The sequence below is a fragment of the Microtus pennsylvanicus genome, chromosome 1, assembly GCF_037038515.1.
Source record: "Microtus pennsylvanicus isolate mMicPen1 chromosome 1, mMicPen1.hap1, whole genome shotgun sequence".
Classification (NCBI taxonomy): Eukaryota; Metazoa; Chordata; class Mammalia; order Rodentia; family Cricetidae; genus Microtus; species Microtus pennsylvanicus.
In genome coordinates this window covers 23,319,155-23,343,157 of record NC_134579.1, presented here as the reverse complement: position 1 = coordinate 23,343,157, position 24,003 = coordinate 23,319,155, and the positions used below count along the sequence as shown (strand labels likewise).

Below are 24,003 nucleotides of genomic sequence, written 5' to 3'. Positions count from 1 at the left end.
ACGATATGGAGGATGTGCCTGGCGTTGATTTGTCTCTGCGTTGTTTCATTTTGTTAGAATGAAGCAGATGGAGATTTTGGATAAATCGGGTAAAATTGCCTTGTCCCTATTAGACTCTTCCCATTGTCGGTGCTGTCCTCTTTAACAGTGGAGACCATCCCCTAAGGGAATGTTTGCTCTGGAGGGAAGGATGTTATAGTTACCTGTAGTAGGATTAATAAAAACCCAGAGACAGAAATGGGGTTCAACCTGAAGACCCAAAAAACAAAGCAGACAGCCACTAGCTCTTACCTCTGCCTCAGTTTGAAATGACTGTCCTGCCTCCAGGAATCTCAGAATGAGACTGTGTGTGAGAACTGTCTCCTCCTGTTTTATATTCCTCTTTAGTGCTGGGATTAAAGGCGTGTACCACTACCACTCAGTTTCTATAGCAGCTAGTGTGACTATTGGAATTAAAGGTGTGTGTCACCACTGCCTGGTTTGTAAGGCTGATCAGTGCAGCTCTTTTACTCTCTGAACTTCAGGCAAGCTTTATTTATTAAAATATAAATGAGATACCACTACATTTACCTTTGTGTGTATGGGAGGGGGTTTCTGTATATACTTGGCTGCCCTGGGTCTCACTCTGTAAACCAGGCTGGCCTCAAACTCACAATAAATTCACTTGCCTCTGCCTCCCAAGTACTGAGATTAAAGGCATGTGCCACCACCACTCAGTTTATATGTACATTTTTGAAGGAGTGGTCCTATGTCCTTTGTCATGGCTTTCTTAGGAAACTCTGTGTAACTTCCTATGTACAGAAATGTCTGTTGTGTCTTAACCACTATCTGCTCAAACTGATGTCCTCATTTTTGCCTGCAGGTTATAGTATGTAAGGATTCAGGAGGGGACGGTAGCATCCAGCAAAAGGCTCTTCAAGATGTAATTGTATGTAATGTTCATTGGCCCAGTCATAAAAGAGCCAGCAGTTATTTCCTGGGGATGTTGCAGGTCAGGAACTTTATTTCCATCAAAGTTTCAGAAACTGTAGGTGGACCTAAAGGAAGTTAGCCTTTTAAAGGGAAATAGCCTTGTCATCTTACATTGACGGTATCTCTGACATGCCATTATATGGGTTCATTAAACCTTTAGCTACCTTGGGGGCAATTGGAGAATAAGATTGCTCTTAACTTTGATGAATACTGACCAAGTCATTCTCTGTCAGTTTTCTATGCCTATCTCCTCATTCATTCTCCTCACTAATACATCCATACACAATTAGGTGTACATAGACTATCTCAAGATGGCGTTGTCTTCAAGTCAGTGCGATCATTTCCTGTAGGAAGTGCAACACTTGAGTCTGAGCAGCAGAGGAACTCTGTTAGCACTGTTATATAAGTGTGTCTTTATGAGAAAGCCTTTATTCTCTCTGCATCTTCAGTTACTTCAGGGAATTCAATGGTAGTGGAATACTTTTTGGAAGGAAAAATCAGTTTACAAGTTAATAAAATTGGTATAATAAGGCCAGGTAGTGGTGGCACAGGTCTTTAATCCCAGCACTCGGGAGACAGAAACAAGTGGATCTCTGTGAGTTCGAGGCTAGCCTGGTCTACAAGAGCTAGGTTCAGCACAGCCAGGGCTGTTACACAGAGAAACCCTGTCTCCAAAAGCAAAAACAAAACCAAAAAATGGGGATAAATACAATAATTGAGAAATGAAGATAGATTTGGAGTTCAAGGCCAGCCTGGCTTACGTACTGAGACCCTGTCTCAAAACAAAGAAATTGAGAACAGTAGTTACTTTAAAAATCCATCTATGGATCATAGAAACGTGCTCAATTTTGTGTATCTTTTAGAATGTTAATTAGAGGTAACATATTAAAAGCAGAAAATCGATCATAAAATGGATATCAGAAAGTATTTTAATCTTAAATGAGTCCTTTGTTGACAAACTGTTCATTATTTTGAGAGCATTTTCTTCATAGAAAGTAAAAAGACATAGTGGGTCCTTGTATTTGAATTTGGTAAAGTAAAAATACAACACATTAAAAATTGGCACATAGGGGCTGGAGAGATGGCTCAGAGGTTAAGAGCACTGGCTGCTCTTCCAAAGGTCCTGAGTTCAATTCTCAGCAACCACATGGTGGCTCACAACTATAATGAGGTCTATAATGAGGTCTGGTGCCCTCTTCTGACCTGCAGGCATACACACAGACAGAATATTGTATACATAATAAATAAATAAATATTAAAAAAAATTGGCACATATTGGTACCAGCAAATCAAACATAATAGTTCACTTAGATTTTTTACTAGTTAGTACTGCTAAAATATTCTGAATCTTACTGAATAAGAAACAAGAGGTGAAAAAGATTTAAGAATTGTGTATATAGGGCTGGAGGGATGCCTCAGTGGTTAAGAGAGTTGTCTGCTTTTCCAGGGGACATGAGTTTTGATTTCCAGCACTCACATGGAAGCTTACAACCATCTCTAACTCCGGTTCTGGGTGCTCTGATTCCTTCTTCTGATGCCCAATGCCACTTGTGGTGCACAGACATACATGTAGGCAACTACTCACCTACATAAAAAGAGAATTGTGGAAACGCACCTAATTGCTAAAAGGGAAACCTATTTTTTGTCCATCTGTAATTCATGTAGTAACAATTCATAGAAGACAAACTTGAGTTGTATCAGAATATAATGTTTTATTATGTAGATGCTTACATTTAATCATTCTTTGTGCTTCACACGTATTCAGCAGTTTGAGGAATTGTTTTCATGTTAGATACTATTAAATACCTTGGGTTTATGAAGACCTGGGTGTCAGACATGTCCATACCTACCTGTGCTATAACAGAGAAACAAATGAATATCACAAAAGAATCAAACACCTTGGGAATTCAGAGAAGAAACTTGCTAGAGTAGTTGAATTTGACTTGTCTGTTAGGAAGAGATAGTATTTTCCATAGCTTGTGGAGGGCTAGCATTCCAGAAGAAGTATTGTTAATGACTGTATTTACAAGGGCAGAATAAATTGTAAAGACAAACAGTCCAGTTGATTGGTGAATAATGGTGCAGCCACTGAAGACAGGGATGTGGCCGATCAGGTGGGTTATATGAGCAAATGTGTAAGAGGACAGGAGGAGCCTTTTTCCATCCCCAGCTGTGGAATGTAGACTTGACTGACTAAAGAAAGAATGAAAGGTGTTCAGCCAGAGGAAGAGAAGCGAGTTGTTATTGTTGACAGTACAGAAGGCTGTCAGAGGGGGTGAGGAGGGGATGCCTTAGAGCAGGAGCAGTTAGGTGACTGGAAGAGGTTCCTGAGAGTAGCCCCAGAAAGAAAAGGTGAAGTTACTGCAAGCCTGGGATTCCAGTTTTAATGGCACCATGGGTGATTAAAGATGGAGAAAGCTAGGGATGGGTTAGTTGTGTAGCTAGAATTTACATGTAGCATTGTTTATAACTAACTTTAGCATTTAAAAACAAAAAGTTACAAGTTTTATTCAGCCATGAAGTCAAATGAAATTGCCAGAAAATGGATGGCACTGGAAAGGATTGGACTCAAACACAATGTCATAGTTCTTGAGTGGGTTCTAGCTTCTTGCTGCTGAGTATGTTTATCTAGGTGGGAAGTAGGAGGAAGACAATAATACCCAGTGCCATAAGGGCCCTACATTAGGAAAGGGGGAAAGGAAATGGGGGTTGATAGTCAACCAAAATGAAATATGCTTGGAAATGTTACGTTATGAGACATTTAAAAATACCAGGTCAGAGATGTGGAAGCCAGAGTGGATAAACATGCCCACGATGACAGAATGGATAGAAGACAGGTATGTTTGAGGGCCACAGAGGGTTGGACAAGCCAGAGGTTACTGAGGATGAAGACAAAGTATAGGGAACTGGAGAATTTGAAATGAAGAAAAAGTGAGCTGTGAATCAGGTGGACATGTGTTCACAAAGAACCCAGCTCCTCCAGCAACAGCACTGAAACCCGAAATCACCAACTCTGTAAAACGACAGACTCCTCTTGATTCCTCTTAGGAGTGAGACTTTGCACTTCCTCATCCCCGACCTTTGACATACATAAAGCATCCAGTAAGTTTTCCCTTTTTATTTTCTGACTTTAGGAGTTGGCAGGTGTCTAGCCTGAGCACTGAGATCCTCATCCTAACTCTGCAGGGCTGCCTCACAGCTGCAGGTGGTAAGAGGGAGGGGTTTCCTGGGCTTTACTGAACAATAGGTGAGTGACTTCCCCTGCTAAAGTTTAGCTGCCTGTAGCTATTTTTGTAATGTGGACTTTAATCAAAAAGTGAGCCTTAGAATAAAGGAAGTTCTTTGTAAAGTTGTATTGAAAAATAAATGCTCAGACTTAGTTAATCTAACTCCCACCCTAACTAAAAATAAATTGGCTCTAGTTACAATAGCAACAATACTAAAACAAAAGTTATTACTATAGTCTCTAGAGCCCCATTACAGGTTCACTGTAGAAAAACGAAATCAAAACGTTCTATAAACTACAATTCAACTTTGATACACTGAGTCTCAGAAAAGAGCGAATGGACCTGGCAGTGACCGCTGATAGACAATTAGGTTAGTGGTCGCAGTTAGAGCCTTCGTGTAGATTATTTCAGTTAATGCTGTGTAATAGATACTTGGCACAGACTTTGTTAGGTTTTTTCATTGCATAAAAAGAATCTTCAGGCTTTAGTGTCTAAGTGAAGTTAAGGCACTACATAATTGTCCTCTCACACTGGATTTGTCATTGAGTGAAGCAGTTGATCTTGTGATGGTGGTATATGGCCTGAGGGCATCCTTGAGAGTTCTGTGTCTACTTGGCACTGCAGAGGACAGGATGCTTTCTACCAAAGCAAGTCTCTTAGTCAGGGCATAGGCAGCATTTACCCTGATTTCTTATACACCACACATTTTTGGTGTTTGCCATTTGCTACCAGGAATGAGGAGACTGTACCTGTGGGCAAATCAAACCTATGGCACTGATTTTGTCAATTATCTTTTCTTGGAACAGCCACACGTACTTGTCTCTACATCACGTGACAGAGCTGAGTGACCACAACAGGAACCATGGGGGTTAAAATGTCTACTGTCTTGTTCTTTGTAGAGTTTGCTGGCTCAACTAAGTGTGAATCTGACCTTGGGAGCAGAGCCACATTATAGAAGCTAGACCTTTAGGAAGGAGTCTACTGAGAAGGACTGAAGGCCACAAAGTTAAAGGCGAGCAGCACGACAGTGGACAACTCCCCAGTGACCTGACCACTTTTAAGTACTCAGTGACCACCTACTCCATTGGTCAGTCAATCCTGAGAACCTGCTTTGCCTTTCGGGCAGAAAGAACAAATTCTTTGGAAGCCAACTTGACCATGTTCAAAGCTGACACAAGGAGTAAAGAACCTTTTCACACTATTAAGCAGAACTAGATATCTCTAGTTACAGTTTGCTTTCAGCATGGACTGGTTTTACTATTGAGCCCTGGGAATTTTATATTTGGACATCAGCTGCTGGCCTTTGTGGTTAAACATCTCAGAAAGCATGAGACCCATGTCTCTTTTCAGCCATGGTTTCTCATGTGCCCTTGCTGTATCAAGCAAGCTGGGAGTCAAAATGAGCTCATTTGTTTACATTTTACAGATACTCAAACACTTCTCTCCCCCATGTCCCTTTTTCATTATAAGCAGATTGACAACCCCTTATCTTCAGCAGTGGGGGACCTGCCCCGCTCTGAATTTCTCTTAGAGATAGGTATAAGATCACCTCAGGCAGAGCAAGGTGTCTGCGAAGTTGTGTAGGTTCTAATAGTGTGCTCTGATGTCCAGGTCACTGAGCCTCTCCAAAGGAGGTTCAGGAAATGGAAATAGCAGCAAGCAGCTCCATTTGTGTTGACTTTGGTTCTGAGAAGTGAAAGTAAACACGCAGTGCAAATCCTTGGGCGTAGGCCCGAGCCCTGGGCTTCCCTTACGGATATCTTAGTGCTAAGGACCACAGCAATAAGGGGTATTTTGTGGTAAGAAGGTTCTGGTGGGAATTTTGAGATCAGAGTTTCCATTCTTTAGAGTATTTCCTGAACACACAAGCCACTCTTGCACAGAGAGCACATGCATTGTATACTTGCCTCTTAGGTTAGCTTCACAGTCCATGACATATTAAATTTTCTAAAACTTTGAAAATTCATTTGCATTTCACAAAACTGAATATTACCAGGTATTTCACTTCTCTTTAGTTCAGACACAGATGCCAGTCTGTATTTTAAGTGGTGACAAGAACTATTTGCTTAAAATAACAATTTCAGGTAAACCAGAGGTCATAAAAATTATGTCATTTCCTCATTCATCTCTTTTCAAATGTAAGACAAAGCAGGTTTTTATAATATTTTAATAACTTGTGTGACAACTTGTTTTGGCGCATCTTGAAAGTGGAATTCTTTTAAATTATAAAGGATTTTGTGTGCTTGAAATCCTAGGAAAGAAAGAAAAAAATCCTAAATATAATGTACTACTTCATATATAAATGCATTCATATAAATCTTAAGAATATCAAACTATAAGATTTTTAGAGTTACAGTCAGTATATATGTAACTAAATCTAATTTTATGGACAATTAAGCAAAAGCTAGACGCGAAAAAGCTCGAACTTTGCTGAGAATAAAGAACTTGGGCAGGAGTTAGCACAAGAGGACCGCGGCTTGTTAGACATGTGATAAGGCACTGTTGCTGCTCATCCAATAGTGCACAAGGCAACACGGCAATGTGACCCAACGCTGTGAGGTGGCAAACCCTGCTGCAGGCGAAACTCAACTGGAGACTTGTGGAGCTGATGAGGGTAACTGAGAGGAAGACCAGAGAGAGAGAAAGAGAGATCCTTTCCCTTTAATTTGGAGACAAAGTCCGTTTTATTGTTTGAAAGGATGAAAAAGGCTTTCACTGTAAATTATAGATGATGATAATAGGACATGGTATTTGTTCCCTAATTAAAGATTAGTGCAATAAACTACAAAATGTAACTTTTGTCGTAGCTCCTAAAGTAAGTAGATTTTAAAGAATTTTACAGGAAAAAAAACTTTACAGAGCAACAAATGGGTGTTGTATACATCTTCTACAAGAACCTAAATGTTTAAGTTACTGATGCCTGAATTCTGCTGGAAGAAGTCTAGAATCCCTTCCCTAGAGTGCTGAGGGGTTCTGGGAATCCTCTTTTCTCAGGAAAGGGTTTAAGCTTCTGAGAATGTTGGGTTTCCCTCTCTTGTTAAATTACCAAGTAGTCTAGCAGGTTCCAATGATGTTCTCTAAGTGAATTCAGCTAGATGATAATTTCCTTTTACTGCTGTAGCAGATGCTGTTTTATATCCCTAACATTTCTAGATGCATGCAATAACCAAGTTCTAGAACTGTAGCATGGTAATAGCTGGGTAGACTTCAAAGACAGGGTACCTGGACTCCACCTCCACCAGTGTTAGCCTGGGAGAACTTGTACTCAGTTTCCTCATCTATCAAAACTGGCTGAAAATGCCGGACTCAGTCACATTAAGAAGGTAGACTGAGAGCTGAATGCCCCCAACAGAAATATGATGAAAATCACTTCCTGTAATTGCTCTGTAAATGTCAAACATCTTTATCATGCCGACCCAAATGGAAAGGAAGTGAACATTTACTTAGATCCTTTAGTGTAGCAGTGGTAGACACAAACCTAAAGTATTAAGAATGTCATCACAATATCCATACATCTGCTTCATTTCCTTGCCATAGTCCCTAAATATGCCTATTCTATAAACGTGCTTTATTAGTACTTACGTTTTCACTCATTGCCATGGCTTTAGATGCAGGACTGCCCTTCCTGTTTGTAGAACACAAAGACAGTATTTACTTTATTATTACTTCCAATCCTGGAACCCATCCTTATTCAGCAGAACTATCTTAGCCAGACAGGAAGAAAAACCAGCAGCTCAGACTGGTTCCTGACATTTATAGACAGTACCCAGAGAAGCCATGTAATAAAGTACAGGTTTGTGTAAAATCCCGAACAACAAAATGTAGCCTAAGGCTAACATGTTAAATTGTTTTTGTGGAATACACAAACAAGGGACTTACTTTCAACCTGATATAATAACATAAATATTTTAAAAGTTTGATTATTATAATCTGAAATTTTATTTGCCCTTGGAAAGTTTTACGTGTTGATTAGGGTTCTAGTAGAAGCTCGATGTGAAGACTACAGGTTTCATGAGTAGACATAAGGTGTAAGGAAATAAAATGTTCCTTCCTGGATTATGAAGATTCCTGCTTGATTTGACAGAGGCTCAAAGAAGGAAAGTATAACCCCCCTTCTTTATTTAAGATTGCTTTTCACTCTGTTCAAAAAATGCTCCAATCATTTTGCATCATTAAATAAAAAATTTAAGTGCTCACAGTTGCCTGGGCGGGGTTGGTGACTATACATCCAGGTTGTTCTGTTCTTCTGAATATCCCCTTTGCTAATCCTGATATGTAGACTTTGACCTGTACTTATTATATTGGAATGCCATGAGATTGAGACACCAGGGTTGAGGCAGGCATGACAGGTGAGTCCTCAAAGGATTTAAGAGAAGCCATGCCAGCTGGGAAGAGGGAGGAATGTACAGGGGATTTGCAATGCCCATATATAAAGAGAAGCCATGCCAGCTGGGAAGAGGGAAGAGTGTATAGGTTTCTGCAATGCCCATATATAAAGAGAAGCCAAGCCAGCTGGGAAGAGGGAGGAGGGTATAGGGATCTGCAATGCCCATATATAAAGAGAAGCCAAGCCAGCTGGGAAGAGGGAGGAGGGTATAGGGATCTGCAATGCCCATATATAAAGAGAAGCCATGCCAGCTGGGAAGAGGGAGGAGGGTATAGGGATCTGCAATGCCCATATATAAAGAGAAGCCATGCCAGCTGGGAAGAGGGAGGAGGGTATAGGGATCTGCAATGCCCATATATAAAGAGAAGCCATGCCAGCTGGGAAGAGGGAGGAGGGTATAGGGATCTGCAGTGCCCATATATAAAGAGAAGCCATGCCAGCTGGAAAGAGGGAGGAGGGTATAGGGATCTGCAGTGCCTGTCTATAAAGGGTGGGCAGTTGCAGAGCAAGTGCGATGAAACTGGGACTTTGATCTTATCCATGTCTTAGGCATTACTCCATTTTTTTCTCCCAGGGGTGGGAGAGATGTTTTGGTGGTTAAGAACACTTGCTAAAGCCAGGTTGTTGGTGGTGCATGCTTTTAACCCCAACACTTGGGAAGCAGAGGTAGGTGGATCTCTGTGAGTTCGAGGCCAGCCTGGTCTACAAGAGCTAGTTCCAGGACAGGCCCGAAAACTACAGAGAAATCCTGTCTCAAAAGGGCAAAAACAAACAAACCAACAAAAAAGAACACTTGCTAATCTTGCAGAGAACTGGGCTCCCAGCACCTACACAGTGGCTCACAACCATCTGCAATTCCAACCCCTGGAGATCTGACACCCTCTTCTAGCCTCCATGGATACTGTATGCACTTGGTACACAGTCATACATTCAGGCAAAACACTCACACACATAAAAATAAACTAAAAAAGAAGATTTTCCCCCCAAACTCCACATTCATGTATGTTCTGTTACTGATTATTTTTACTTAAGAGTTTAGTAAGCTTATTGAGTACTGAAAGTTCAAGCACTCTGGACCTTTCTCCCAAGGCCACACCCCCTGCAGTCTTCCAGGTTCAGTAAGTAGAGGATGTGTCCTTGTAACCCTGAAGCCACCTCCCACTTTCTGTTTTTCCTAACAGTCTGAATCGAGATCAGGTAATTGCTCAGAATATATCCACTATGCTATAAACCCTCCAGGACTCCAACACCCCCATGGATACTGTATGCACTTGGTACACAGTCACACACTCAGGCAAAACACTCAGACACATAAAAACAAACTACCATAAACTATGTTGTCTTGGTTAATATTTGTTTCTAATTGATCTACCTGCTTTCACCATTTCTTCCTTAAAGTTTATTCTTAACAGAGAAACCAAGATGAACATCAAAGAATTAAAATTTTTAAAGCTGCTTACAGCCCTTCGTGGACTTCCTATGTTACTTAGAACCAAAGCCAAAGGCCTCAAAATCCTCAAACCTGCTTAGCAATCTCCAATACTCGCATGTGCTCGCTGCCTCTCTTCTCATACTGCTGGAAGCACAATGCTCATCTTCATATCTTCTGATACGGGCATCCTGACCTTGAGTACTTTTGGGTTATTTTTCCTCCCCCTTCTGCAAGAACACCAGTTGTGGATATCTGCTTGACTTGCTTTCATCCTCAGTCTTCACCGAACATCACCTATGTCCCTCCCTGCTAGGCCCTCTGTTTGAATGACAGTCTCCACTCCCACTCTCTGTCGTCTCTGCTTTCTTACTTGGTTTATTTTCCCCCATAGCTCTTGTAACACTCTGAAATGCTGGAGAGTGTACAGGTTTACTTATTTTCTGCTACTGGAAAGTGAGCTCCATAATGATATTTATTTTGACACGTGATTTCCAGTAGTGATTTTGTGGGTGTTTTGGCCTTTAAAAAACTGATAATGGGGGCTGGAGAGATGGCTCAGTGGTTAAGAGAAGTCAGTGCTCTTCCAGAGGTCCTGAGTTCAATTCCCAGCAACCACGTGGTGGCTCACAGCCATCTATAATGAGATCTGGTGCCTCTTCTGGCATGTAAGCATACATGGAAGAAATGTTGTATACATAATAAATAAATAAATCTTAAAAAAAAAGAAAAAACTGATAATGGCAGTGCCTAGAACAGTGTGGGGCACAAATCTGATTAAATTTCAACTAAGTGTAAAAATTACTAAGTGAAAGCTTATTTTAAAATGTTTAGTGAAACATAGAAACATGTTTTTAAAGTTGTACTATGGAAATGTCTACAAAATTAGAGACCATGTTCTTCTCTTGCTGATTATAAGCAGGTGCAGAGGTAGTATGTATTTCTTGATGAAGGCAATTAACTTCTAACAGGATTGGTCTATACAAATAAACCACTTTTGACATTAAACAGATGATTAAAGAATAAAAGATATGAAGAAAAACGTGTTACAAAAGGATACTTACTGGAAGGAAGATTCTTCTGCAAAAGAACAAGTATAGATCATTAGTGCAAGAATTAATATGCAGATCTATCTATACTGACTCTGGCTTGACTCCCTTTAAGTCTCAGCTGTAACATTTAAACCTTCTAAATGAAAATTTCTTATAAAACGATATGTACAACAGATGTTTGGGCTTTGAGGGCTCAGGGGTAAATTCAAGAATACTTTGGAATTATATAATCAAGAAGAAAATAAAGTTTCAAAAATGTTATTAAAATTTAAAGAAATAATAATTGTCACATTCGCTTATTAATTAAAGTAATAGGATTCTTTTGGGATAAGGCTAACATTTCTTTGAAATGTGGTCCCAAGGTAGTGTTACTATTATTAAATAATTTGAAATTTGCATCTGTAAAATTTAGTTTACAGGCCCTAGAAAATGAGGCAGGGAGCTGGGCCTGGTGGTGCAAACCTGTAATCCTAGATACTTGGGAAACTAAGGCAGCGATAATAAATTCAAGGTCAGCAGGGCAGTTTAGTGTGGCCTGTGTCAAAGAAGCAAAAGGAAAGCTGGCCATGGAGCTTAGTAGTAGATCGGTTGTTTAGTGTGTACAAAGTCTTGGGTTCATTTTCCGGTTCCAGAAGACAGAAAGTAAAAACTAAAGAAAAACAGATATAAACTGGGCTTGGCCAGAGGTTAAAGTTTGCGGATGCGGATCCCAAAACACAAGTTTAAAAATACAGTTGCAGGCCAGGCGGTGGTGGTGCACGCCTTTAATCCCAGCACTCGGGAGGCAGAGGCAGGCAGATCTCTGTGAGTTCGAGGCCAGCCTGGTCTACAAGAGCTAGTTCCAAGACAAGCTCCAAAGCTACAGAGATACCCTGGCTCAAAACACCAAAAAACATGGTTGCCTTGGACAGGTTTTCTGCCATAGCAAAATGGAAGTAATAATTTTAGCTAATGAACTCTTAAGTCCCTTGTAAGTTCTCAGTATTTTTTGTTTTTTTTTTTTTTTTTTTTTGGTTTTTCGAGACAGGGTTTCTCTGTGGCTTTGGAGCCTGTCCTGGAACTAGCTCTGTAGACCAGGCTGGTCTCGAACTCACAGAGATCCGCCTGCCTCTGCCTCCCGAGTGCTGGGATTAAAGGCGTGCGCCACCATCGCCCGGCAAGTTCTCAGTATTTTAAGAAAAGTATCTTTACTGATTCCTCATTTAAAAGTCATCAGGGTTTTTTTCTAAGTAGGTAGGAACTTTGTTTTTTTTTTAAATTTATTTATTTATTAAAGATTTCTGTCTCTTCCCTGCCACCGCCTCCCATTTCCCTCCCCCTCCCCCAATTAAGTCCCCCTCCCTCATCAGCCCAAAGAGCAATCAGGGTTCCCTGACCTGTGGGAAGTCCAAGGACCACCCACCTCCATCCAGGTCTAGTAAGGTGAGCATCCAAACTGCCTAGGCTCCCACAAAGCCAGTGCATGCAGTAGGATCAAAAACCCATTGCCATTGATCTTGAGTTCTCAGTAGTCCTCATTGTCCGTTATGTTCAGCGAGTCCGGTTTTATCCCAGGCTTTTTCAGACCCAGGCCAGCTGGCCTTGGTGAGTTCCCGATAGAACATCCCCATTGTCTCAGTGTATGGGTGCACCCCTCGCGGTCCTGAGTTCCTTGCTTTGAATGATATTTTTGTTCATACTTTCACTGTTGCCCAGCAGGGGGACACAGCTATATTCTATTCATAAAATAGGCTAGGCTCAACTCTGATTCACATAACAGTTCACACTCTTTTTTTTCTTGACACAGGGTCTTACTTTGTAGATCAAGTTGGCCTTGAACTTACGATCTTACTGCCTCAACCTTAGGAGTGTTGTAATTACATGTGTGAACTCTGTGCCCAGCAGTAGCTAAGCATAGGGAATTACCTTGAATCAGCTTCCATGGAAATATGTCTGATGCATAACGTTTATTTATGTTATCAGGAACTCCTTTTGATTTTGTTTTATTTTGATAAGAATAATTTTCAACCTAAGTTCTAAAACTAATAACCATTATTAAGAAATGGGTCTAAAATTCATGCATGTTTGAACTTATTATTTTAGATAAAAATTCAACTTCATATGCTTTTGTCAATGCAGCAAGTGAAAGCTCTGGCACTTTCACAAATTTAAATACAAGAAGAAAGTGAATACATTAAGAGAATTAGATATGTTTAAATCTCAAAAATGTATAGAAAACTAATTGCATAGTCAAATGTATTTTGAAGTTACAAGAGTTTAACCAGGAAAAACTAAAAACCTTGTCTGGAAGCATCTCTAATTCAGTAGGGTCTATGTGTGAGTGTGCTCATTGGTTTTGTTTGTAGCTTATTTGAAACAGGATCTCACTGTACAGCCCAGGCTGGTCTCAAAGTGACTCTTCTCATGACACCACCCTGCCCTCCTGCTCTGGGATCCCAGACATATATCACCATGCCCAACTAGGTGTCTAGTTTTGGTTAACAATTTTCTTTATAGTTGTACGAAATTAGACATTTGACACTCTACGGAAACATTTCACTGGTGGTTGTAAAATTAAAAATCAGTGTCTATCCTGAAAGAGATAATTCCAACTTAAAATATAAGGATCCCACAATATGTTAATACACCATAAACATTCGTCTCCGTTGAATGTCTGTGTTGTTATAGCCTCCAAGGTTAATTCTCACACAGTCCATGGAATTGCCTAGAAGTTTTCAAAAGAGAAGCATTCTCCACCTCACCCCACCCCCACTCTGGTTGCCAAGGTGCATCACCACCCTTATACATGTAATTGTGGACATTATCTATAGCACAGTGGCAGTAAAACTGTTCTCCGGAGTGGGTAGAACTTCACAGGAGAAACGGTGTACCTTAAAAAGAAATCGCTCTGCTCGCAGGAAATGACATATCTGAGAGAGGAATTCCACTTACTTGAAAAGTAGCCTTTTCTCTGAGCATAGCACACACTAAGGCCACATACAGAAATCACGAAGGCCACAACTACCACAGCTGCTATGATGCCACTTATGTTGAGAACATCTGGAATGTGAAATAATGCGTTCATGAATTCATGGACACATACCATCATTAAACCCAACAGTCATAAAAGCTCCCCTTGGTAGCAATGTTAAGGATACATTTAACTAAGTCAATTTAACTAAGTTAATTTCAAGACATGGCTCAAAGCTGATTGAAAATATTCAGAGAACCAAGTTTTCCCAAAATCTTAAATGTTAGGATTGGCAAGATGGCACAGTGTGTAAAGGCACTTGCTGTCTGTCGAGAATACAACCCCTGAAACCCTTCTCTGACATCTACTCATGTCCTGGGTTTGATCCCTATGGGTGGGGGCGGGGGTGGCGGTTATGCTCTATGAAACTCATATTTCCTAGGAAAGATTTGTAAAGCTGTCATTCTCTTGGATTCTAAATGTCACTTTGTGAAATATAATATATTGTAGCTACGGTTTGGATAATCTAGATCCATAACTATTTCGTGTGTCTCTTGGAAAACCTACTTTGAAATTAGCATAATGTTTCAGGGCATTGACACAACCATCGCCAGTGCCTTAATAACAATAACCCATATGGCTAACACAGATACAGCACGTAAGCACTGCTGTATTATTTTCATGGAACCCTATGAAGAAAGACATTGTGACATTGAGCACAACACCTGCCCAATGTTGTGACTGCAGGGACTGAAATGCGTAGTGAGCTGGCAGCAGACGTTTATGCGGGCTCCCAGGAACATACTGTAGCACACTTGGCCGTGATTTTTTAACACAGATTTTCTAGAAGCACATTTTAAAACATGTATTTGAAAAATTAAAAACATGGTTATGTATAAGCCAAATTGTCTGGTCTCGATTAGAAGAGAGACTGAAAACAATACTGCTTTTTTATATTTTTACATTTTTTCCAATTGTCCTTCAAATCACTCAGCCCCTTCCATCCCCTGGGCCCTTTAGTCATCACTATTCCACACTCCGCTCCCACACCAGTGCTTCTCAATATCCCGTGCTTACCTACTTGCATTCGTTTCCCAGGGCACCTGCGGTGTCCGACGGAGTTACGGGCTTCACAGTAGTACTCTCCGCTGTCCATCTTGGATATCATGTTAAACTGCTATTTGTACAAAGAAAAGTATTTTTTTAACCCTTAAACTGTAAATCTGTGAGTAGACTCCTAAAAAACTAATGAATTTTGTCATCAGCTGGATCTGTCCTTTGTAATGACTCAGAACTTATTTTTTTTTTTTTTTTTTTTTTTTTTTTTTTGGTGAACTGAGTATGTATCTATCAGAATCTGCCAGGACTTCGAGAAGTAAATAGCTAGGCCTATTTAATTTGACAGAAAAAGACAACACTCTCTGAGGAAATCTGTCTCTCTTCCTCCATTCCCCGCTACCTTCAACAGTATGCCACTATGTTGCCCAGGCTGGCTTCAAACTCTTCATCCTTCCTCTGTAGCCTTCCAGGAGCTGGCATTACAGCTACATGCCTCCTCCATACCTCTAGTTTCAGGGAGTGCCATTCATTGGTGCACTTTCTCAGTCCCAGAGGGATCCCTGCAGGAGCAATCACCAGCACTTTCTCCAAAGAGTCAAAGTTATGGCCGGGAAGTGGCTCTGGACCCAGGAAACCTCAACGGATGTTTATAGGATTGTAAATTATAGCAATTCCAGAGTGTTTGGAAATTCTGGAAAGATGAAAGTTCAACCCTTACTACTTCTCCCTGCCAAGTCACAAGAGGTAAGAATTTGGTATAAAAGGCTTTCTAGTTTGTAGTAGTAATTTGATCGCCTTGGAGAGTTCTGGAAGGGTGGGATCAGGGGGGGAAGATCGAAGAGCCCACTCCAGTGTAAGCTGCCTTTGGGCATGAGATGGCCTTCCAGATGCCCGAAGGGCTGAGATTCCCTGCGGAGAGTGGATCCTAGCATTTCAGACTTGCCTCGGGGCTTTTATCACCCACTCAGAAAAAAATAAGTCCAGGAGTAAATATAGCAGAGTGTGACAGCAGGTGTGGTGCCAATGTCACAGTGTAACATCGCTCGGACCTGCTGACTGCTCCCGAGGACAGGAAAAGGCTAGGGCATGGCCTTATTCTATGCGCAGCCCCCCCCCCCCTCCTCGCTCGCTCTTCATTTAGCTACAGAACTAGTGTGCTTTCCTAGGCATCAGAAGATCTGGCTTCTATGTGGCACTGCACTAGTAGAGAGATAAAAGGAAAGACTGTATCTTTGTTTCAGAATTCCTAAGACAAATTTTAATGTTACCTATAAGAGTGTTTTTCATAATAGTTGTAGTGATTTTTGAGTTGCTGGAAACAAAACATTTAAAATCCAATGTGATATTATCTGTATTGGAAACATGGTTTATAAAAATGTCACTAAGCTTGAACCGCATATTTATGGAGCCTTCTCAGTTCCCTCTAGGAAAGGAGTAGACAATCAAATCAATCCAAGTGAAGGTACTAGATAGTAAGCCACAGAAACTGTAGTGAAAGAAAGATCTGGAGCCTTGGGAAAGTTTAATGACCCCAACATCCTAACATGGTTTTCCTGTGGTCACTGTGTCCATGTTAGCGCTGAGGTCCTTGTATATCCCCAGCTGAGTTTTTTGTGCATTTCCTCTGTCATCCTGTATAATTTTAGGTTCTAATAACCATTGATTGCATCACAATGATGGTTAGTGTTTAATACCTGAAATGGCCTTACCAGAATTCCAGATTTTGTATTCATTGTGTATGAGCTGTTGTGTTTGCCAAGCTTTTGGTTCCCTAGTAAACTGGTGCCGTCTTTAAACCATGTGTATTCAGGAGCAGGGTTTCCTTCTTTATCTTGACACCGCAGCTCTACAACACTCCCGCTCATGACAGAAGTGGGCACTTCACAGGAAGGAACTGCAGGGGCCACTAGACAATGGAAGCCAGAGGACAGGTTGTTCATTGGCTGACCATGAGTTTTAATAGTCTGTATTGAGGGGACACGGAGCTACCGATGGAACACTAGTCACTAGATGTATTTCCTTTTTTCCTGGGCGTACAATATACTATACTTTTTACCCTTCTTGCTGCTAGGGGAGTTACATGCATTAGTTTGGGCCAAAGGAATATAAGTAAAAGTGATACAGCCATTTCTACATCTAACCTATTAAAACCATGTACGCTTCATTTGCTCACCTTATCCTCACCTATCACCAAGTAGTTGTCATTACACTTGCGCTTAGAAAGTCATGTATTGAAGATGCCAGACCAGTATTTTTCTGAGTCTCCTAAGTTCATAAAGTAGGGTGTTGGGGTTTGGATATGAACTATCCTCCCCATGGGCTGGTTCGTGGGTTTGAACACTGGGCCCACAGCTGCTGGTATTGGGAAGGTTGTGAATGACTTGTGAGCAAGTGTGTTGCTGAGGACTGGCCTTGAGGTTCACACCCTAGTTCTGCTCCTGGCCTCTCTGCTCTCTGATCTGCCAGGATGTGAACAAGCAGCCTAATGCTCCCAAGGCCACAGCTGAGCTGGTCCCATCTCCATGACTTCTCTACCATGCTGGACTTACATACACTCAAAACATGAGCATTCTTTAAGTGGCTCCCTGTCATGTAGGTGGTCACAGAAATGTGAAAAGTTGATAATAGCAAAAATTGGCCCCAAGAAGTGCAAACATTGCTGGAACTCTCTGACCACACATTTCATAAGCCTTAGGAACTAATTTGCAGAACTATAATAGAGTTTGGACCTGTAGGCTGGAGAGGCCCTAAACTGCTATACACAGAAGCTAATGGTTTATTCTGGTGGGTGTGGGGAAGATAAGAACGCCAGTATACGGGTAAACAATAAAGACTGTGCTTGCTTACAAGGCTTTCGAGGGGATGAAGGACTTGCCCTGTATCAGAATTTGGATCAGAGACCAATTACTATGACATTCAGACAAAGAATCTGGCTTCGTTCTGTTGGTGTCCTGAGAACTGGGGTGAGGCTAAATCTAAAGGCAGTGGGCTAGGCTGTGTGGCTGAGAAAATCTCAAGGCAGCATAGTGTGCGGGCTGTGCATGGTACCTCGTCACTGCTTTCTGTCAGATTTACAAGGAGGAAGTGAAAAGATATACAAGTGAAGTTTGTAACCAGCAGAGGTGCACAGAAGTGCTTGAATTGCAGGCTGAGGGCAAGGTGAGGCCAGACAAAGCAGCTGCAACGTTAAACACACTGGCACCGTGAAGGAAGAAAGGGTGCCATGAGCAGAAAACCCCTCATCAAGAAGAGCTCCATGGTGTGACAACTCAAATTCCTGTAGAGGGAGCCTTCCTGAAAACACAGCCTTGTAGGCGTCTTTCTGTAAAGCAGACGTCAAAGGAAGATTTCTGCCCCAGTTCAGTAGCAAAGGCCATAGAGGCTGTTAGAGCTGAGGTCCAAGAGGGTCAGGACCCATCTTAGCCAGCTACAGTACTTGGCATTAGCTCGGTGCTGCTGGTCTGTCTGTCTGTTTTCAGGCATTCTGGTTCAAGAGGAAGACAAGTTATACCAAGAGCCCAGAAAGATGTTCCAACAGCTGTGTAACAGTTTCAGATTCTTTGCATGGAGCTCTTGTGTGGCCTGGACGTGAAACTGTGAGGGTAAAGCCCAAGTTAAGTGAGAGCCCATGGTATTAGAATTGTCAGGACCTTCACTGAGAAATCATTTAGGCACCAAATGGAGCTATCTAAAATGAGAAGCCACCTGTGCCTCAGGTAACTGAAGAGTGGGGCTACCCAAGGTCATTGAGCCCAGGTGACACCACCAAGGGCCTAGACAGTATACATGGAGCTGTGGAGTTTGGTACTTTTCATTCTGTCTTGGGCTAACTTTGGCCCAGCCTTTCCTTTCCGTGACCCCATTATTCCCTTTTGGAATGGGAATGTTTATTGTGAAACACTGTATATTTTCTTTTTTAAGTGTTCATGGCTAAGCGATTGCTTTGAATGATTTAAGACTTCAGCCTTTAGAAGAGTGTTTGGGCCATGAGCCTAGTGGTTTCTGAAGTTAGACCGGATGTACTTCCCCTTAGAAAATACCCACAAGTGTCTGGGACTCATGGGCAGAATGATAAGATCTGAAATGCCATGACCCTCATGGATTCCTGTGTTTGAACACTTAGTCTCCAGCTGGTGGTACTTTTGGAGAGGTTGTGGACACTTTAAGAAGTGGTCTTTTATCTTATTATATTTTATTTTATTATAAAATAATTTTAAACTTAAAAAGAGAAGTGGGGTCTGATTGGAAAAAGTGAATTTTAGGGATTTGAAGTAAAAGAATTTAGTAGGTAAATATTAATAATCTGGAAAACTTGGGACTGACGATGGTGGACCGAATTCCAAGACAGTCCCAAAATATCTCCATCTTCAGTATGTACACATTGTCTCTCAGATATCCAAAATACAAAAGTACTGTGATGAAATCCAGCAAATAGAATTAAGATTTAAAATCACCAGGGGGTCGTGGTGGTGCACACCTTTAACTCCAGCACTTGAGAAGCAGAGGCAGGAAAGTTTGAGGCCAACCTCATCTACAAAGTAAGATCCACGACAACCAGAGCTACACAAAGAAACCCTGTTTTTTTTTTAAAAAGACAAGATTCCAAATCTATTGTCTGTAATATTAAACAGGAGGATTTGGGCGCACAACATGGACCTTTTAAAGATTTACTTATTTATATTTAATGCATACGAATGTATGTATGTATATGCACCAAGTGCATGCAATGCCCATAGAGGCCAGAAGAGGGCAGCAGATCATCAGGACCTGGTGGAGTAACAGGTTTGCCATTTTCCCATGTGGATGCTGGGAAATGAACCTGGGCCAGCTAGGATCATCTAGAGGAGCAACAAGTCCTCTTAACCACTTGTGGCCCATCTCTCCAGTCCCCAGCATGGGGCTTTTAGTTGCATGGTGAATTCTACTGAAGGAAATGGTGGCAATTCAAAGTATAAGAAAGACCAAGCATGCCTTTGTTATACTGAAGATGAAAAGGGTAAGGTCACTGGACCATGGGCAGCCTCGAAGAAATGAGTGTGACTCTGGATGATAGGTAGCTTGAGATGAGATCTCAGTCCTACAATCCTAAGGAAATAAAACTCTGCCTACACCTAGAATGAGCTTGGAAACAGATTTTCCCCGGAGCCCGGAGAAAGGAATTCAGTCCATGTAAAACTTTCATTTCAGCCTCGTGGAACACTGAGTAGAACCCAGCCTTGCTACTGGACTTTGCATCCATAGAACAAGAAGTTCATAAAGGACTGTTCTCTTAAGAAAGCGTGTGATCATTTACTGTGCGGCAATAGAAAATGATTATACCAACTAAATCGGCTGCAAGGTTCCTGAATTACATTTTCTCTTTACAAGCATGTAAATATACTTTATACTTGGCCTTAGTCAAGAAGCTGAGAGACAATACTACATCAGAAAGATTCTTAATGACATTTTTTTATGAGAAAAGGTTATTTTTCTTGTTTTTTATGTTAACATCATAGAAAATATGGTCCTACCTAGTGCTGTATATGAACTCTTGCGTCTACCAGTCATTCTTATGCTGATTAATCATATTAGCTTTGGAGTTAACCTTATCTGGATGTGGATGACATCTGGATAACATGCTTGGGACTTGTTCTAATTGTGTGGCACTGGGCAAACAGTTTAACTTCTGTTTCCTCATTTGTCAAATTTAGTTTTGTAGTGAAGATTAAGTAAAATACTATGTGAAAGCTCTTAATGTCTGCTAGCTACCAAATAAATACTAACTGTTTTGAACCAAATACTTTCTGATTTTTCTGCTAGTCTAAAATTGCTGTTTCTTTTGTTGGTTTTCCATCAACTTATGGGATACCATGAAGAATACTGAAAAACAAACAACAACAACAAAACCCCAGAATCTTGGGCAAATGTTCATGATCCAGAGAGGAACCATTAGGAGCTACTTCAGTCTTAAACAGAGAGATTGTGGAAATGAATTAGTGATTTCAGCAGCCAGTGAGCTGAGGGGAATAGCCTGGTCTTGCTGAGAAGGCGCTTGTAGAGTGTGGTGGTCCTGTTGGGGCTGGGTTAGTGTCTCGCCCCCAGGGCTGGAGGTGATGGGGGGGGGCATCTGACAGGAGTTACACATGTGTGTGCGCATTACCCAGGACTTCTAGGGTGACTGTATCTTCCTGCAGGTTTTGGCCTTGATCAGATGGAGCACTGACTTCACAGCGATACTTTCCGGCATCATTTCTTGTAACATTTTTTATTCGAATATTGAAATCTATCATCTCAGCACGATCTTTAAAGTCGCCTTTTGAGGGGAGAAAAAGATAATAATGTTAGAAACAATGCAAGCAACTTTCCATGTAATGTCTTCCTCAAGTTACTACATTCAAAATTAAAGCATTTATTTTCCTGGTAAAACCTTAAATTTAAACTTTGAATTTACACGTGCATATTATGTATTTTGGAAGATATCTTAGACTATTAAAGACTACTTAGTTTCACCACCCTCCCAGAGTCTCTCTATGTAGCCTTGACTGGCCTGAAACTCTCTAAGTAGACTAGGTTGGTCTTGAACAGAGATCTACCCACCTCTGCTTCTTGAGTGCAGGGATTTAAGGTGTGTACCACTACATCTGGCACCATGTTTGATTTTAAAGAACTCAACTGAATGCCTGCCTTGCCACCTGTCCAGTATCTGTTTCTGCTTTCAAAAATAAACAGTTTGTTTTAATAGGTCAGAACAGAATTTCATATGTGGCCATTCAAGTAATACCAGGGAAGATTATGTAGGTGGAAAGGACCTTAAAAATATTATCTTGATTAGATTTTGATAATTGCAAGTAGTGAATTAAAGTGGGCTTTTTTTGAGCTAGCGAGATGGCCTAGTGGGTAAAGGTGCTTGCTGCAGAGTCCACTAATTTGTTTCATCCCAGAGTTCCACATGGTGGAAGGAGAGGAAACTCCTGCTAATTGTTCTCTGACTTCCACATGGCATGCATTCCCCCACTCCCCCAAATAAGTATATGTAATAAAATTAAAAATAAATAAAATAATATGGGGTTGTATAATATTCAAGTGCCTAAATTGGCAGCTGTAGTAAATGAATGTGAAAATATCTGTTCTATTAGCCATTTGAAACTTAAGTCCTATCTTACTGGAGTAGAATCAGATGGAATATTTTATTAATTTGATTTTTTAATATAGGGTTTTGCACATAGCTTTGAGTGGCCCACGACTCGTTATATAGATTAGACTGGCCTTAAACCCACAGAGCTCTGCCTCTATCTCCTGAGTGCCTGGAATTAAAGACATGTGCCCTTCAGTCAGTGTGGTGGTTTAATGAGAAATGTCTCTCATGGGCTTATGACTTTGAACATTTGCTCCCCCCCCCACTTGGTGGCCCTGTTTTGGGAGGTTATCAAGCATTTAGGAGGTGAGCATTGCTGGAGGAGATACATCCCTGGACTTCCTTTGTACGTCTTTACTTTCTGTGTATGGATGAAAACGTGATCAGCAAGCTTCCTGACCCAGCTGCCATGCCTTCCCTGCTGTGATAGACTCTCTCCCTTTGGAGTGATAAGCCAAAATAAACCCTTTCTTCCTTAAGTTGCCTTTGTTATAGTATTTTCTCACAGCAACAGAAAAGTTACCAACATACAAACTAATGCCATAGTTCAGCCACCATCATCACATTTTTATTAGTAATAAATTATAGAATCCGAAGGGAGAGTAGAGAGTGAAAGATGTACAACAAATGAAAAGTACTTGCTAACGGTTATTGTAACTAACGGTCTATGTGTTCCGACTCTCCAGGCTTTGTATCTGTCAGTCCACATATCTGTGTAGCTCGAGGACTAAAAACCCAGAGACAAAAACTGGGGTCCAACCCAAAAACCAGAAAAGCAAAGCAGCCTAGCGCACCAGAGGAGTCTTACCTCTGCCAAGGCTGGGCGGCTGTCAATCAAGCAGCCTAAGCCTCTCTCTCTTCTCATTTTATATTCCCTGTAGTGCTGGGATTAAAGGTGAGGCACCACCACCTGGATTTGTTTCTGCATTGATCTTGTGTAGTCCAGGGTGGCCTTGACCTCACAGAGATCCATCTGCCTCTGTCTCCCAAATCCTGGGATTAAAGGTGTGTGTCACCATTACCTGACCTCTAGTGGCTTTAGCTTTGCCTCTGGTCTTCAGGCAAGATTTATTTATTTATTAAAATACAGATAATATACCACTTTTACATCCCAACTTTCCAGGCTTCTCAGTGGTAGGCTTGTTTTATAGAGGGAAACGGGGAAGATGGTAAGGCTGCTATTACTGGGCAGCAACCCTAATCCCAATCTCATCTTCTGTTCGTTTTGTTTGCGATAGGGTCTCTCTTGTAGTCCTGACTGTCCTGCTATGTAAATCATACTGGCTTTAAACACACAGAGATCTGCTTGCCTCTGCCTCTAGGGTGCCAAGATTAAAGGAATGCAGCGCCATATAGGTCCAAAGTCAGATCAGTGTTTTTCTCCTTACTAACAGCTTAGTTTACCAGGCCAGCGAAATAGTTGTGTTTCGTGTTAAGCAACCAAGGATCCCAGGACTCGGTGGAATTCACCTACTTTTGCTCTGCCTGGTTTTTGTAACTGTTGTATTTTAGGTCTCAGACACTATTCATTCCATCTCACACTTACAGAAACACATTTTCAATAATCAGTCATGTCCCGTTCCCACTTGTAAATGAAGGAATATGGGCTGCACTTGACGTCCTCTCACTCTGGCCTCTTCAAGTCTATGGTATCTTACCTTGCAGAGCCTGTTGGTAGTACACCAAGGAGACACCCTGTCCCAGTTTCTTCCACTCTAATCTGGAGGAGGTCGTCTTCTTTGGGCTTTTACAAGCTAAAATAGCCTCTAGAAACAATAGGGAAAATATGTCTTTTAATTGATCCTATGATCTT

The 24,003-nt window shown here is 41.2% G+C and overlaps 1 protein-coding gene across 1 annotated transcript in view; it reads right to left on the bottom strand.

Moving 5' to 3' along the window:
- Window positions 1-2,664: 2,664 nt before the first annotated feature.
- Window positions 2,665-24,003, bottom strand: part of Jam2 (junctional adhesion molecule 2) — a 55,448-nt gene continuing 34,109 nt past the window's right edge. The window contains exons 3-10 of the mRNA XM_075959045.1: window positions 23,849-23,956; window positions 21,216-21,368; window positions 16,786-16,982; window positions 15,095-15,194; window positions 13,999-14,106; window positions 11,080-11,095; window positions 7,782-7,824; window positions 2,665-6,450 (exon numbers count right to left, since the gene is read on the bottom strand). Coding sequence (XP_075815160.1) covers window positions 6,418-6,450; window positions 7,782-7,824; window positions 11,080-11,095; window positions 13,999-14,106; window positions 15,095-15,194; window positions 16,786-16,982; window positions 21,216-21,368; window positions 23,849-23,956 — 758 coding nt within the window. The 3' untranslated portion in view covers window positions 2,665-6,417. The remainder of the gene's footprint in view (window positions 6,451-7,781; window positions 7,825-11,079; window positions 11,096-13,998; window positions 14,107-15,094; window positions 15,195-16,785; window positions 16,983-21,215; window positions 21,369-23,848; window positions 23,957-24,003) is intronic.